The sequence below is a fragment of the Macrobrachium nipponense genome, chromosome 21 (genome assembly GCF_015104395.2).
Source record: "Macrobrachium nipponense isolate FS-2020 chromosome 21, ASM1510439v2, whole genome shotgun sequence".
Classification (NCBI taxonomy): Eukaryota; Metazoa; Arthropoda; class Malacostraca; order Decapoda; family Palaemonidae; genus Macrobrachium; species Macrobrachium nipponense.
In genome coordinates this window covers 16,900,603-16,917,137 of record NC_087212.1, presented here as the reverse complement: position 1 = coordinate 16,917,137, position 16,535 = coordinate 16,900,603, and the positions used below count along the sequence as shown (strand labels likewise).

Sequence of the window (16,535 nt, the reverse complement as noted above, 5' to 3'; positions counted from 1 at the left end):
GGGACTGAAGGGACACCGCAAAGAACCATAAAAGTAATGCCTACAGTGCACGAAGTGAGGTGCATTGATGGAGCTAACCCCCTATGGGGAATAGGAAGTATGGGTCAGCCGAAATTTCTTGAAGCTCTGGTCCAGTGGTTCTCAACCAAGGGGGGATTCCCCCCCAGGAGGAAGTTTCAGTTTTGGGTGAGGGGGGGAAGAAGGAATTACAACCAAGAATCTTTAGTATTATATATATGCATACTACAGTATTTGGAATGCACCTTTTGAGGCAGACAATTTTGGAAAAGGGGGTGATGACATTCTGACATGGTAAAAGGGTACATGGCCCCCAAGAAAAGGTTGAGAACCATTGTCTAGTCTGAACAAGAGGCTCAGCTTCAATGACTTCATCTTCCATATCTTTTCTTACCATAAGGAGCCAGAGTTAAAAAAAAATACTGCCTTAGTTATAATACATAGTACAGGCATAATTCGGAGCAGCCTGTATGCATATGCATTAATGATTATGCATTGTTCACAGATACAGTGCGAGTGTGCAAAATCTGTGCATTTACTATGTGGATGGTTTGACCATGAATACCATTTAAGCAAAGTTATGGGAATGTTATTTTACAGATACCCATGACCGATAAAAGTAATGGGAGTTTCACTTCTAGCATCAACTCAAATTTAAGCATTTCCATAACTCATACACTGCATTATTCCAAACTTTCTATAATCACTCCAATGGTAGTACCTCCTACAAGCACGTGCACACACACACACCACTCTTCCTTTTTGCTAGATACAAAGACACTCCCCCTTTTCGATAAAGTCTTTGCTAGCATACTTCCATTGAACTATAACAATATCATAGTTTTAAAGATATTTACAGCTTTCTTATAGATATTAAAATTTATAACATTAAACATATTTTTTAACAATACCCATCAAAACCTGGACACATGCTTACTGATGTCTTGTAAAAAGAAAAAGCCACAACAGCTAAGTGAGACTGTTCATGTACAGATGACTGTGATCCTTTGGTTGGTAGGAACTAGCCATCCTTATTCTACCGAGCACATTCGATATAACACCAAAAATGAGGGGATGGATAGTAAGCAATTCAGTGTATGAGCAATGGGTTTATATAAAAATATATTATAAAACTTTACTTGTTCAGGATACATACATCACACTGCAACTTAGACAGGTCATGCCTCCTTTTGCAGAAACTAACAAATCTAGTTGAACATTCAGAAACAAAATAGGATAGGAATCAAATGCCCAATGAATTCTCACCGAGTACTGTAAGTAGTCAAACATTTTTCCTATCAGCAAACAGGCACAGAAATCAAATAGCTATTCAGTTGCAACAGATCTTTGTAACACATGAAGACTACACCTCTAAAGAATGAAATGCTGAACTGCCAAAACTAACAATCCCAAGTACAATATTACCATCCCCTCATGCATTACACCAAAAAATAGCAAAGGAAAACTGGCAATTTCAGGTACTTGCATTAATGACTGCCAAAACCTTCATATTCCTCTTGAAATCCAGAGAAGGTAAGACAGCATTATCTTATGCACTGTCACTCTAATAAGACAGTGAAAAAAGAAACTTACTTGGAAATCCATTTTCTTTGATAATACAGTTAAAAAAAAAAAAAAAAAAAAAAAAAACTTAGAATCCTTGACCCTTTAGTGCCTGATCCTCTTCAGATGGAGTCAACTGGATCTCACCTAGCAAAGGAAAAAGCCATCTACGTTGCTGAATGCCAAGACTGGAGTGTTATGATCCTGAATACCATCTGTGTCTTAACAACAAAATCAGAAAGCAATCTGAACAGCAGACTCAGTACTATATAAACAATTGGTAGTCATAGTATGAGCAGTCACCACATCATACAGAACATTAACCCTTAAGAACTGGGCTACAAAAAACATGCAGCACCCCAGGCTGGGGAAACTCTGAGGTTGCCAATTTAAGAAAAAACACATCAATGGAAAGAGGATGACATGCAAATAATGCACATGGTGTGAGAAAAAAAAAATCAAAAAAATTCTCCATACCTTCCACAAGAAGCTGAAAGACTATTCACAACCCCTTGTGGGGCCTCTTCTATGAGACAATTGTAAATTTTACCAAGTTATACATGTTTTTTCTAATAATTGATTTTATTTTATTTTGCAAAATTATAATTACAGCTTACACAATATCGAAACAGATAAGAACTAAAATCAGTAAAAAATTCTGAGTATATTTGTTGCAAAATATTTACGTAAATTTACCGAGATCAAAGATTACCGAGATCAAAGATGCATTAACTTTTGAATTATACTACATGTTTTTCCTAATTTTGCAAAATTACAATTACATATAACTGACATACTATTGTAAAAGATAAAAACTAAAACCAACAGCAACCCCTGGGTATATTTATGAACAAATAAATAAAAAGACATTATGAGAGGAAGAGAAACACAACAGGCCACCTCGAAGTCAAGATCACAACTATCTCATGAGCTGCCTACTATGTTGATCTGAGCCAGCCTAAATGTTGCCATCAGTGAATTTATGGGCTATAGAAGTAATGGAACCTCTTTTCGCCCAATTTGCACAAATCAATGGCACATAATACTAATGCTCACAAAGAGTGAATCCGTCACCACCCAAAATCTGTTATTGCTACTCATATTATGTGGCTATCCATCCATTAAGGGTTAAGAGCAAAAACCACTGACACGGGAGGATGTAGTGGGAGAGGATGTATGGACAATACCAGACAGCAAGTACAGGAGGCACTACAAGCAATATTACAGCAGGAAGTGCCAAATAAACCATACAACCCAGGGTTAACATAGAAAGAGCTGGTAGATAGGAAGCTGCACTTGTATTTAACCTGTGGATGGAGCAAGCTGCAGATTGAGCAGCAGGTAATGGGGCACTGCTAAAGGACTGATGTTCCTTCATCTTGAGAAAATAAACAGACAATCCTAAAGTTGTATAAAGGGAGAGACTGAAGCTTCAGTTGTAGAATGATTGCCCTTCCGTACCCAGACATAACCCTTTGTAGTAATGAATCCATTGGTTAGACCAGTGTCAGTAAACATGATATTGTTATGATACAATAAAGTTTTGTACATACTTACCTGGCAGATATATACTTTGCTATAGTCTCCGACGTTCCCGACAGAATTTCAAATCTCGCGGCACACGCGACAGGTTCAGGGTTCAGGGTTTGCAGTGACAGACCTTCGACAAATCTGTTGGGATCTGCCCACCACAAGAGCTTCTCTTTTATCTCCCGAGTTACAACGAAGGAGAACGTTAAATCCTGGGAACGACAACTCCAATTTTGATTTAGAAAGAACTGAAGAGGTCTCAGGGAAACGAATTGCTCCAGCGAGGAGAGCGTCCCCAACAAACTCATCCACTCCCTCGCTGTGCATGCACCTTTCCCTAGAAAGGTTGCAATTTTCTCGGAGCCTCAGGCTATCCTTTCCGGGAACGGATATGCCCGAAAACCCAGAGAATCCATCCGAATCCCCAGATAAACACATTCCTGAATGGGGATGAGCTGGGATTTCTGGAAGTTGATCTGGCTCTTATTAGCCAACCGTCCAGATAAAGGGATATCCTCACTCCTTCCAAATGAAGCCACTGCGCAACGTTCTTCATGAGCCCCGTGAAAACCTGAGGGGCTGTCGAGAGGCTAAAGCACAAGGCCCTGAACTGGTAAACCTTCCCTAGCATCATGAACCTTAGATACTTCCTTGAGGAAGGATGGATCGGCACGTGGAAGTAAGCGTCCTGCAGATCCAGGGACACCATCCAGTCCCCTGGACGAAGAGCAGCCAACACCGATGACGTGGTTTCCATTGAGAACTTCCTCTTCTTGACAAAGAAGTTCAGGGCACTTACATCCAGAACCGGTCTCCATCCCCCTGAAGACTTCAGAACTAGGAAGAGGCGGTTGTAGAAGCCTGCCGAGTGAAGATCTGAAACTAGTTCTATAGCCTCCCTTTCCAGCATCTGGTCTACTGCTAGAACAAGGGCTTGGTTCATGATGGGATCCTTGTACTTGGCCGTCAATTCCCTTGGAGTTGTCGTTAAGGGAGGTCTTGAAGAGAAAGGAATGAGATATCCCTTTTGGACTACTGAGAGGGACCAGGTGTCCGCCCCTCTCTGGGCCCAGACATCTGCAAAACTTCGGAGTCTGGCGCCTACTGTCGTCTGGAGGACTTGCTTGCTACTTCGGGGTCTTGATAGACTTAGAGAAGGTTTTACCTCTCCTGCCGGGTCTTCGCCCTCTACAAGAAGAGGATCTGGAAGATGGAACCCCTCGAAAGGGCTCCTGCGCTGCGGGTTTCTCCTTCTTGGCCTTGGCAGAGAAGGCCGGTCGAGGTTTCCTCATCGACTGTGCGAGCAGGTCCTGAGTTGCCTTGGCTGAGAGAGAGCTCAAAATGTCCTGAACAATCTTCTTGGGGAAGAGCTGCGAAGAGAGCTGCGAGTATAACAGCGAAGACCTCTGGGCGTGAGAAACCGATTTCGTCAAGAAGGAGCAATACACCGCCCTTTTCTTGACTACTCCTGCACCGAACAATGACGCAATCTCGCTCGCGCCATCTCTCACGGACTTATCCATGCAGGACAAAACACAGTGGAGGTCTTCTGGAGAAAGGGCGTCCGGCGTCTGAGTCTTTCTGGCCAAGACTCCCAAAGACCAATCCAGAAAGTTGAACACCTCGAGAAATCGGAACATCCCCTTCAAAAGATGATCGAGCTCATTCATAGCCTATGACGTCTTGGCGGAATTAAGGGCTGATCGTCTGGTGGCGTCCACTAAAGAAGAGAAGTCTGAATCGGCTGAGGAAGGAAGATGAAGACCCAGGCCCAAGGGTTCTCCCGTTTCATACCAGAACCCCGTACGTCCCGTCAGCTTAGATGGGGGGAAGGAAAAAACTGTCTTCCCTAATTCTTCCTTGGAAAGAAGCCACGAGCCAAATCCCCCTAGGGCCTTCTTCATTGATAACGTAGGCTTCATTCTTACGCACGAGGAACCCTTCGTAGTCTTGGAGGTCGAAAAAAGCGAATGTGGAGACGGAGGAGCGGCAGGGCTGAGGGAATCTCCGAACTCTTGGAGAAGTAAGGCGGTTAGCTTCTTGTAAGCCAAAACCGAGGCAGTCTTGGCGGATTCATCGTCCGAGCCTTCCTGGTCTTCTTCCACTGAAGAACGAGGAGGGTCCTTAGAAGAGGAGGCGGTCCTGTCAGGAGAAGGGCGCCTACGAGAAGTTTGTCGCCTGTCAGGAGTGGCAAAAACATCAGGAGAGCGACAAGCAGAAGCAGACGAGCGCCTGCTGGATACGAGGAGTCTAGGAGAAGACTCACGCTTAGAAGGCGACGAAAACTTGGACAAAGGAGAGCGCCTATCAGTAGAAGACCGCCTCCCATGACGAGGGCGCCCACGAGGCTCTTGGGTCTTGTCAAGAAGCGAGTGGCTTCCCGGAGAAGAGCGCCTACTAGGGGAGTAGCGCCTGCGAGGCTCTTGGCGCCTGTCACGAGGAGAGCGGCTACCGGGTGAAGAGCGCCTACTAGGAGAAAGGCGCTTGCGAGGCTCTTGGCGCCTGTCAAAAGGAGAGCGGCTACCAGGCGAAGAGCGCCTACTAGGAGAGAGGCACTTGCGAGGCTCTTGGCGCCTGCCCAGAGGAGAGTGGCTGCCAGGCAAAGAGCGTCTACCAGGAGAGTGGCGCCTACGAGGCTGTTGGCGCCTGCGAGGAGAAGAGCGCCTGCTGGGAGAGGAAAGCCTGCTAGGAGACTGGCGCCTGTCCTGTAAAGAGCGCCTGTCCAGAGAATGGCACCCGCTCGAGGATGAGCGCCTGACAGGAGAAGAGCGTCTGCAAGGCGATTGGCGCCTGTCCAGAGGAGAGCGAACGTCAACCGAAGAGCGCCTGCCAGCAGCCTGGCGCCTGGACGAGGAACGAGGAAGGGAGCCAACCAGGAGAGGGGCGCTTCTCGCGAGAAACCCCTCGCTCGGGAGAAGCCGCAACATACGGAGAAGAGCGCCTACGTAGAGGAGAGCGTAACGTCGAGAGACGGGCACCTGGACTTCTTGATTGGAAGAGAAACGTCCTTCCTCCGACAAGAACTACCGGCCAGGGAGTCAGTGAGGGCCGAAATCTGCACCTGGAGCCCAGCGAGAATACAATAAGGGGACTTCTCAGGCTCCTCTTCCGGAGAAGTAGAGCAAGGCACACGAGGAGAAGAGCAGTCAAGAGATCTCCTGGGCCTCTTCACATCCAGAGAAGGCTCCTCTGGAAAGACTTCCGGGCTGGAAGCAAGGGAGCTGCAGGGCGCCTTCCAGGCTCTCTTCAAAGGGCACGAAGCTTCCGGGGAGCTCCATCCACGCTTCGGCGATGGCGAGGCAGACGAGGAGAAGCACTGGCGAAGAATGTCCTTCTTGATGCGGTCCGAGGCAGCCTGGGAACGCACATCAGGATCTGCCGAAGGGACGCCTGACCGGTGGGGGTTCTCCCTAACCTTCCTGCGGCTGTCGACTTTCCTCCTCCACTGGGTCTGGGAGTCTGGAAGAGGTCTAGGCCTGGAAGCGCTACGGAGCCGGTCAGACGCCCCCTCCACAACACTGGGGGCACTGCACAAATCACTTTCACTTCCACTCTTACCTTTCTCCAAGGAGCGGATCTTGAGCTCCATGCTGCGGATCGTGGCTTTCATCGCAGCCACCTCCAAAGACGTATCCTCGGGTTCGACGCAGGGAGCAGGGGGTGAAACAGGGCAAGAAGGATCTGCTTCTACGAGAGGGTTAGGTTCTAAATCTAGCTCACTAATGCGAGACCTACTCAAGCTTCGAGAGGAAGCCTTACGCACCCTGTCTCTCTCCAACTTCCTCAAGTAGGAAGAAAGAGACTTCCACTCACCTTCATTTAAACCCTCACATTCCTTAAATGGGTTATCAAAAGCACAATCATTCCCCCTACACCTCATACATACAGTGTGAGGGTCCACCGAAGCTTTCGGCAACCTCACCTTACATACATCCACTGAACATACTCTAAACATAGCAGGAGTTTTAACAACAGAATCCAAATCAGACATATTCAAAGAGAAATCCAAAGCAAAATCTAAACAGTCCACAAAAAGCGTATGCCAAGCCAAAAAAATCCAGTATGTAACCAAAAATCCGTCCAAAAAAGATCCCAGGCAAGCGAGAGCGAAATCAACTATCAGGAGGAACCCACAACAGGTGTTGCCGGTTCCAGCGACAGAGAAAATCTGATTAGAAAACGGGATTGGTTCATACACCTGCCTCCCAGCGACAGGAAGGGTAGACCACCTGACCTACCTGTCGCGTGTGCCGCGAGATTTGAAATTCTGTCGGGAACGTCGGAGACTATAGATTAAGTATATATCTGACAGGAAAGTTCATGTACAAAAATCATGAATAAGACCCTGAGAGCATCACTGGTCTTGACTCATACCACAGCATGGACATAAACACATGGCAAACCCTACCTAGCAGTACCTGATAAATTCACTTGGGCATACTTATTATAAAGGGAAAACAAAAATACAATTAAAATTTTAACAGCAGTAAAAATACAAAATGAAAAAGACAACTACAGTAGTGCACCGAGATAACGGACCGTGGTATATTGTACTTGTGCATACATCAATCCAAAATGGAAATGTTATCGATTTGAGGGTTTCCGCCTCCAGATCAAGTGCCGAACTGTTTTCCAAAATCAGGAGCTCTTATTAGGTACACCACTTGCTTACCAACATCCCTTGCACTATTATTACTGTTTATTAATGCAGTGCATCACAGACTTATGGCGACATTGACTTACAGCAGATTCGATCCTACAGAGCTTCTTCAGTGTCGTTAAAAGCCTTTTACAGTGTCATAACTTGATACTGTATCACGTTACGATGCGATAAGTGCCACTGACAGCAAGAATAAGCATCAAGTTAACAACACAAGTTACGGTGCTGTAAATGCTTTTAAAGATGAATGAAATAAAACAAGAGGTTTAGGTAAGCAGTAGGGAAGATAGAGGCAGAATAGTCATACTAGAAAGAAGATGCTTGATTATAAAACAGGTGGAAAAGTTTAAATACTTAGGATCTACTTTTAGCCAAGAGGGAGGATGTGAGACTGAAGTTGACAGTAGGATAAAATCTGTGTGAGGGAAATGGAGAGAGGTAGCTGGAGTATGTGATAAATGTCAATCAAGCTAAAAGGCAAGATCTATAGCACAGTGATAAGACCAGTGTTAATGTATGGATTGGAAACATCAACTCTACGAAAAAATATGAGGAAGAAAAGCTTGGGAGAAGAGAGATGAGAATGCTGAGGTGGATTATGGGAATATTGCTGAACCTGTTAGAAGAAGAATATCAAGGCAGCAGAGAATTAGATGGTGAGATAGAGTAAAGGGACATATGGAGAGAAGAGGTTTGGTGGAGGATGATGCCTTTGATAGAATTGCAGTGGAGAAGGCACATCAGGCAACCAACCCCTTAATGTAGGGATAACAGTGTGAAAGAAGAATAAGAAGTAGTTTATAATAACAAACAGCTGTTTGCTGATGTTATTTACCATAACAAACACAAGTTTTCTAAAAGTTGTGTTACAGTTACCTTGTTAAAAACTTTCTTATTTTCAATGTAATTCCATAAATAAAAACCAAATACATTTTTATTCATGCAATGGTGGAGAAGGTATTAAGAAAGTATGCCACTAACTTGAAGCTGCAGGTATTATAGTTGTGGCTAAAGAAACGAATGAGCAGAATCCAAAATGATTTGGAGGCAAAAGCAACTCCTGAAACTGACAAAATTACAGCACATACTTCATTTAATTTACTGTTTAATAAGTACTAGTTGCAATTTTTTGAAACCCAGATTTGATAATTTACAAATGAAACATCTCTCATTTCTCTGGATTCAGTTTCATTCTCTCATTTCTCTGGATTCAGTTTCATTCAGCAACTCTTTAAAGACAAGGATGATGTTGGTAAAACACAATCAGCTGATGATTTTAAGAATCTAAACAAAGCCAGAATGCAAATGGCACATGATCGTTGTGTTCATATTTTTCACTAATATGAGAATACTATGGCAATAACACATGCAATATGATTAGATATGTACAGTAAAACATCCTCCACAAAAAAACTCAAGTTTTTACAATTACGGATGAAGGATTGTAAACCTGTATCGACAACTGATTCGAGAAATGACAAATTTTTAATCAATTTGTATTTTTCATAGGTAACAAACCTTTGATCTTAACAATACGATAATCTTCTAGCACCAGCTGGAAACCGATTGAAAAACAATCAAAGACTGTAAAGCAAGGAATCTGTGGCATCTGGCAACTCATGTGTATACTAGGTGGAAGCTGGTCACCGACCGGTCTTGGAACCTCGTGACGTGTCAGTCTTTCATCCAACCCAGGATATGAGAGGGGCGACTATAAGTAGGTAGTTCAAGTTATGACCTCAGGTTTGTTAGCTATGAAAAATACAAATAGATTAAAAACTTGTCATTTGTTCATATGTGGAACAAACCTTTGGTCTTAACAATACAACAGACTTATACTTGGAGAGAGGTACAAGTACCCTGAACCGGTTGGGGGTTCAGCCCACCTGATCACCCTTCCTAGAAGATCGAGTTCTACAGAATGGGGTCTGAGCTTGTGAGAGAATAGATAAGGGAGTATCTAAAAACTCAGCCTGCTAGGATTTAACACAATGAGACATGTCCAGATTCATTCCATTCATGGAAGGTAAAGAGAACTCTGTTCAAACAACAAACCATGTAGGCCACAGGGGTTTGTTATCACTCCTCTCTCCCCTTGTCAGAGAGAGGAGCAAGTGCTACTGAGAAGCAGATTTGTTGTATAAGAACAAATCAAATAACTGCAACCAGTATGGCTGCCACACTCACCTGTATCAGACCAGTTCCAGCTTATGAATTGTCTCATTCTTCAACCCGCCCATAGGAAGGAAGGAAGGAAGGAAGGAAGGAAAAAAAAAGAGAGGAGACCAGCCATCTCACTCATTCTCTCTCCCACATCATCATCTTAGATAAGATACAAACAGTCCCGCTAGGGGCACTGTATGAGCTACACAACTTGGGGAGTCACCACTAGACCCAAGGGAAAAGTGTCCATGGAACTGTGGGCAATGTCCTTTAGGAAAAGGAAGTGAACGGGCTCTGCTGAATCCAGGAACCAGCATTCAAAATCCTATGAACAGGCAAGTTCTTCTCAAATGACAGAGAGGAACTCATTCCTCTGATGTCATCTGCTCTAGTCTGCACTGACTCTGTGACTGAACTATAAGGTAAGGAGTATACCTGCTTAATCATCTTACACAGCCAGGATGAAATGGAGTTTTTGGAAATTTCCATTCTGGACCAGCCAGTTGTAACAAAAAGTCTATGACGGCTAGGCCTTAGTGACGAGTACATTTTAGATAGCCACACACAGCTATGACAGGACAAAGCAAAAATGCCTGCAGATTGCTGTCCACAAACTCGTTCTGGAGAACAGATTGAAAACAAGGCAAATCTGCAATCGAGAACCAAGGGCTTTTGAGTCCTAGCTACAAATTCCGGGACAAATTTGAAGGCCCCAGGCATTCAACCTCTGGTGAGTTTAACGTCATAACTTTGGCCATGAAGCTCTGCAAATAGTCTTTGAGGAAGCTAAGGCCATCAGGATAACTGTCTTTACATTCAGATTCCTGACTGACGATAAGACGTAGTGGCTTGAATAGAGTTCGAGTGAGACTACTCAGGACCAGAGTAAGATGTCAACGCCCTTCAGGCACAGGGTTATCCCCAAGGCAGCCCTGTAGCCCCTGAAAGCCAAGATAGAAAGAGCTTTCTGATTTCTGAGAAAGATTAGAAAATCCGATATCTGCTGACTGAAATTCCGAGTGGAGAGAAACCCTGTCGTTGACTCCAACAACAGTAAATGGCCCACTTGCCCTGGTAAACCGCTGACAAAGACCTCCTGAAATAGCTGGACATCTAGCCTGCTGCTTTGCGAGAAAAGCCTCACAATCTCAGGAGATACTTGACAGTCTCCAGCCATGTCCTGATGTAGATACCAATCTGTACATAGGACTTTACGCCAATGACTTAGCTTGTTGACCACCACATTCTTCCTGCCTGGAATGTATCTAGCCATGATCTCCACACAGTTGTCGATCGCCCACCAATGCATCTTGATTGTTCGTCTTCTCCAATGAACAATTCTGGGACCATGAATAGAAGACCAAAAGCTTCTGTCTTTTCAAGCCGATAATAGGATATCCCAAGGGGATGTCCTATGACAAAATACTCAGCACAGAGACGTTCTAAATATCCTACTGTCAACTTTTGCATTGTCAAATAATTGCACTGTAGACTGGGGAGAAGTCGTAGAGCTACCCAGGAAACGTGCATCTTCAAAAGTGGAGACGTCTCCTATGAAGTGATCCCTTATGATGGCATACAATCAGTCTGCTACTCATCATAGGAGACTTCCTATGATGATAGGACACAGAACTGTGACCGTCTCCCACAAGAGAGGGGTCCTCATTAAACACAACTATCCCACTGCACCACCCAATAATTCCAGACAAATCAATGGAAGACAAGGATGGGGACACAGGAACAAAAGATGCAAGAGGAAGACTACTGGAAGGAGAAGATGCCGAAATGTCTGCTTGGAGAGGAAAAAAAAAAAAATAAATAAATTAAAAAAAATAAAAAAAATCCCAAGACAGACAAGCCCACACCTTAACAGTGTTCAATCTTTTTATAAAACGCCCTCCACTGAGATATAAGCCAGAGACAACATTCCAGGCATGGATTAGAGATAGTGCAAAAATTTGCATGGCACCTACTGCAAGTTGTGCGGTGATCTTTAACAGAAGACACCAAAAACCTGGAACATGGAGATCACTGAAACTCCTGGACACAGGGCCGTTTCTAGGCACAGGCGACACAGGCGGTCGCCTGGGGTGCCATTTGCTTGGGGGGCGCCAAATTGCCATCCAAAATTAATATATAAATAAATGAGAGAAGTATTATTTTTACGTGAATAATTCAAATAAATAAATATAAGTGTAAACGCGAAAATAAATGAATAATGGAAGTGTTAATACTTGATGCAACGGTGTTTAATGTTTCAGAAAAGTTAGCAACACTGGATAGGTAGATGTTGTCAGTATCAAGGAGCTTTAAAACTAAGACAGCGGCCTGCTCGCGACGCCACCTTAGTGAAGTTCTAAGCATCGCGTTTACTCCAATCTTTACTTCTTTTTTTAAGTCTTCTTAAGTTGTCAACGCAGCTGTCAAGCATTCAAGCTTTTATCAATCATGAAGAGGCAGTCCAAGCTGTCAGGTGCAGCAAACAAGAAAAGAAAACAGGAGGAAGAGGAAAAACGAGCCCAAAGTAGAGGTAAGTGTGCAGCTGTGTTGTGTGTGCATAAGCCTAGCCTATAGTTTTTATAAGAAACAAAGTTCACTTTTTGGAGATATTTCTGAGTTGAAAATTCGAATGAAATCCAGGAGTTATATACTTTATAAACCAATGATCTATAGTAATGGATAGGACATCCATCACTTTTTCGCGGTCAAAACCGGAGGTGCTATTTTGCGTTGATTCCTGTCACATCTGGGGATCATTCTGATTTAAATTATGATGAACTGATTGTAGAGATGCAGTCATTTCCAAAACAATGGCCAAAACAAAATATGACAACATTAGACCTTCTTGTTTTTCTGGAGGAGAAAGGCCTGAAAGAGATCTATCCAAACATGTGGGTGGCATTAAGAATTGCTGTCACTACACCTGTGACTGTGGCATCTGCAGAGAGAAGCTTCTCTAAACTTAAGCTCATTAAAACATATTTAAGGTCTACTATGTCACAGGAGCGACTAAATGGGCTGGCAATAATTAGTATTAATAGAGAAATATCCAAACAGATTTCGTATGATGACACTATAGATGATTTTGCTGCAAGAAAGTCAAGAAGAGTCAGGTTTTAAATATGAAAAATCAGTGAAGAAAACTTGTATATAATAGTTTTAGCATAGCCCTCAACATATATGCATTGAGTTCTATGGTTTTAGATTGGCAAGATTACCTTTTTCAATTTACCTTAGGTAGGATTTACAATAAAAATGTATAATGGTGTTATTCTATTAAAATTTACAAAAATAGTTTGTATACTTTTGAGTCTATACTTTTCCTTGTTGTGTATGCATATACGTGAAGATGATTTATTAATAAAGTATGTTGTTTTGTTGTGGAACTTGAGATGCTAGTTGTGTTCGAAATTGTTTATGTTACTATTCCCAGCCTGGAGGGAAGGGGGGCGCCATAACGAGTTCTAGCCAGGGGCGCCTAATGAACTAGAAATGGCCCTGCCTGGACACATACGTTGACGGGGCTTGGAACTCTTGGAGGAATTCATGATCAAAGGACAAACACACACACACACACACCCACACTCTAAAATGCAAAGAAATAACGGGCAAACAAAGCAACCGGCCTGGGAAGGAGAGTGCAACACAGCTACTCTCCAAGGCGGTCAAAGAAAGATTGATACGTCACGAGGTTCCAAGCCCAGTTGGTGATCAGCTTCCACAGATTCCTTGCTTTACGATCTTTGATAATTTTTTAACCGGTTTCCAGCTGGTGCAAGAAGATTATACTATTTTAAGAACACAATTTTGTTCCGCATATGAACAAACGGCTGACTGCAACATCATTTACCGTAACTATCAAGTAGACAAGTTGTTTAAACTTGCTGATTCTCAATGGTGGCTTCCATAAATAAAAATTATACATTTTTAGTCATCCTCCAAAAAATAAAGCTGCAGGTTATAGATGAGCCTAAATAAAATGAATAAAGGGCAAGCTGTAAAATGTTTTGGAATATGTAGGTAAAAATAATGTCCGGAACTGGTGAAATCACACTTACTGCTTATATAATAAAGTAATATGGATGCTTTAACGCCAACTTTCTTAATTTACAAAAAGTATCTTTGCTTATATAATAAAGTAATATGGATGCTTTAATGCCAACTTTCTTAATTTACAAAAAGTATCTTTGAATTACATTTCTTCTAACAACTAATGACAATGAAGATGTCGGTAGTACCAAGACCACTGTGGTCTAGGTACTTTAAGAATATAAACAATATCAAATGTAAATGGTGTACGATGGCAATGTTTATAATCTGTAATACAGTAACAATATGATAATACTACTTGAAAAATACTGTAATTGAATGCAGCAAGCAAAACAACCTTTATTTAAATCATCATTATTATAAACATAGTTGTATACTGTTTAACCTTTGCAAATGATTACTTTTCTCCAGAAAAGAATTTTAGGGGTGTATATACTTAAGAGTAACAGATGTAGGAATGTAATGTAAGATGACTTAAGGTGTTTTGGGATGATGGTTTGGGGTGAATATTTGTTTGAAATTACATTAAATTGTTTTAGTATCATAATTCACATATGATTTTGTTTGAATTATTAAATTAGGCAGTGAACTGTTAAAATAGTTAGTTATAAGCATTTTAGTTTAAGGGGTACAAGGTATAAATAAATATACTTTAGCAAAAACAAGCATTCATGTGTATATGTATACAACGATATATCAGAGGTTCTTTTATATTGGTGTAAGTCCAACACTTTTATCCATTATCTCAGTGAGCTACTGCATACGCATAAAACACTGCTGTGAAAAAAATTGCAGGCAGAAGAACTAAACATATTTGATAACACACCAATAGACAACATTTTATTACATAAAACTGAAAAATAAGTAACAATATTACTTTGCATACATCAAACATAAGCTAACCAATTAATATACAATGGCAAACCCAGATGTATTACTAATAAATCAAAAAATAAATAAAATTATCTCCTAAAACAGAAGCAAAATAAGCAAACACAATTACTAGAAAAAAAAGAGGAAGAGGTAAACTTCCACAGGGTAATAGATAACCTGGGATAACTACAGGAAGTTGGCATGACAACTACCTATATGTAATGAATTATTAATCCACCATTGTTGAATAGACAGATAAGAAGAGCATAAAGCATTGAGATGAAAATGAATTAAAATAAATTCACAGAACCAAAATGGCAGAACAAAGAAAGGACCATTCCTGTACTACTTAAGTGTACACTCTAATGGGATAAAACAGAATGAGTTATTAGCAATTGATCACTTTTATCTGTTCTGCTTCGTTGGTCTCGAATGCATCATGGGGTACATGCCTGAGGTCATCAGGACTTTGCATGAAGGGCTCGACATTAAGGATTGGTTTGAAATACAGAAAAAGGGTTTCATGTCATGCAAATGCAGATAAATTGCTTTGACATTTTTTCATAATTTCTACAAGATTTTCAACAAAGTACAGAAATGAGGCATTCACTTACGTCACCACTACTACCACTTCCATTCCCACCTCCACCTCCACCGCCGCCGCCGCCGATGCCACCCATGCCGCCGCTGCCGCCACCACCACCACCACCACCGCCGCCACTTCCACCACTTCGTGAAGACTGAGGATCCTTTTTGTCACGTGGCATTGGCCTATCAACTGTTACAAGACATCCAAGTATCTGAAAAAAAAATCCATTACTTAACAACTGCTCGTTTTGCAAAGTACTAGAATTTACTGCTAACTACAGTGGAACCTTGACATACGAGAGTCCCTACTCATTAAAAATCCAAGTTACGAAAGCAAAGACGAAGAATTTTTTGCTTCTATATACGAAAATAATTCAGGTTACGAAAGGGTGGAATGTAAAGTCTGAGATTCGCCCGGACCACAGAGAACAATTTTAAAACTCACACGCTGCTAACTCAGTAGACTCGCCACCATCCTCCCGCTCTCCCATTGGTTCCTGATTCTAGTCACCACCATAAGATCCTGCTCTCCTATTGGTCAGCATCTGTCCCATCATGCCTCTACATAAAGGCATCCTTCGGCCACTCGCATCAGCATTATCGTACGCACATGAAATTCGTTTGTTCACATATACGTATTTCGTTAGTTAACGTAAATTCATGTTAGTGATTTCGCTTTTTTCTTGTATACTTTATCGTGTTGTGTGTGAACTTAATTAACTTAATTAGCCATAGGTCCCAAGAATGTTGCTGAAGTTCACGGAAAGAAGAGAATGCTTTCTATGGCGACTAAGATGGAGATAATTTAGAAGTATGAAGCTGGCATGCGGTTGAGTGTGATTGCTAAGGAATACGGCCGAAATCCATTGAAGATAGGCACCTTCCTTGAGCAAAAGGAAGCCATCGAAGCAGCTACACTTTCCAAGGGCGTGACTATTTTGTACAGTATAAAAGTTTTAAAAAAAGTGTAAAAATCAGAAAAAGGCAAAAAAAAAAAAAAAATTTAATTATAAGTTTTTTGTAAAGTTAAGTATTAATGTTTTCTGCCATTTGTTAACCCTCTTACGCTGATTGGACGTATTAAACGTCG

The 16,535-nt window shown here is 42.1% G+C and overlaps 1 protein-coding gene across 5 annotated transcripts in view; it reads right to left on the bottom strand.

Moving 5' to 3' along the window:
* LOC135197812 (uncharacterized) overlaps positions 1 to 16,535 on the bottom strand; it is a 201,516-nt gene that overhangs the window by 94,823 nt on the left and 90,158 nt on the right. For all 5 annotated transcript variants that reach the window (XM_064224942.1, XM_064224944.1, XM_064224945.1 and 2 more), the window contains one exon: positions 15,472 to 15,657. In XM_064224942.1, the coding sequence (XP_064081012.1) occupies positions 15,472 to 15,657 (186 nt within the window). The remainder of the gene's footprint in view (positions 1 to 15,471; positions 15,658 to 16,535) is intronic.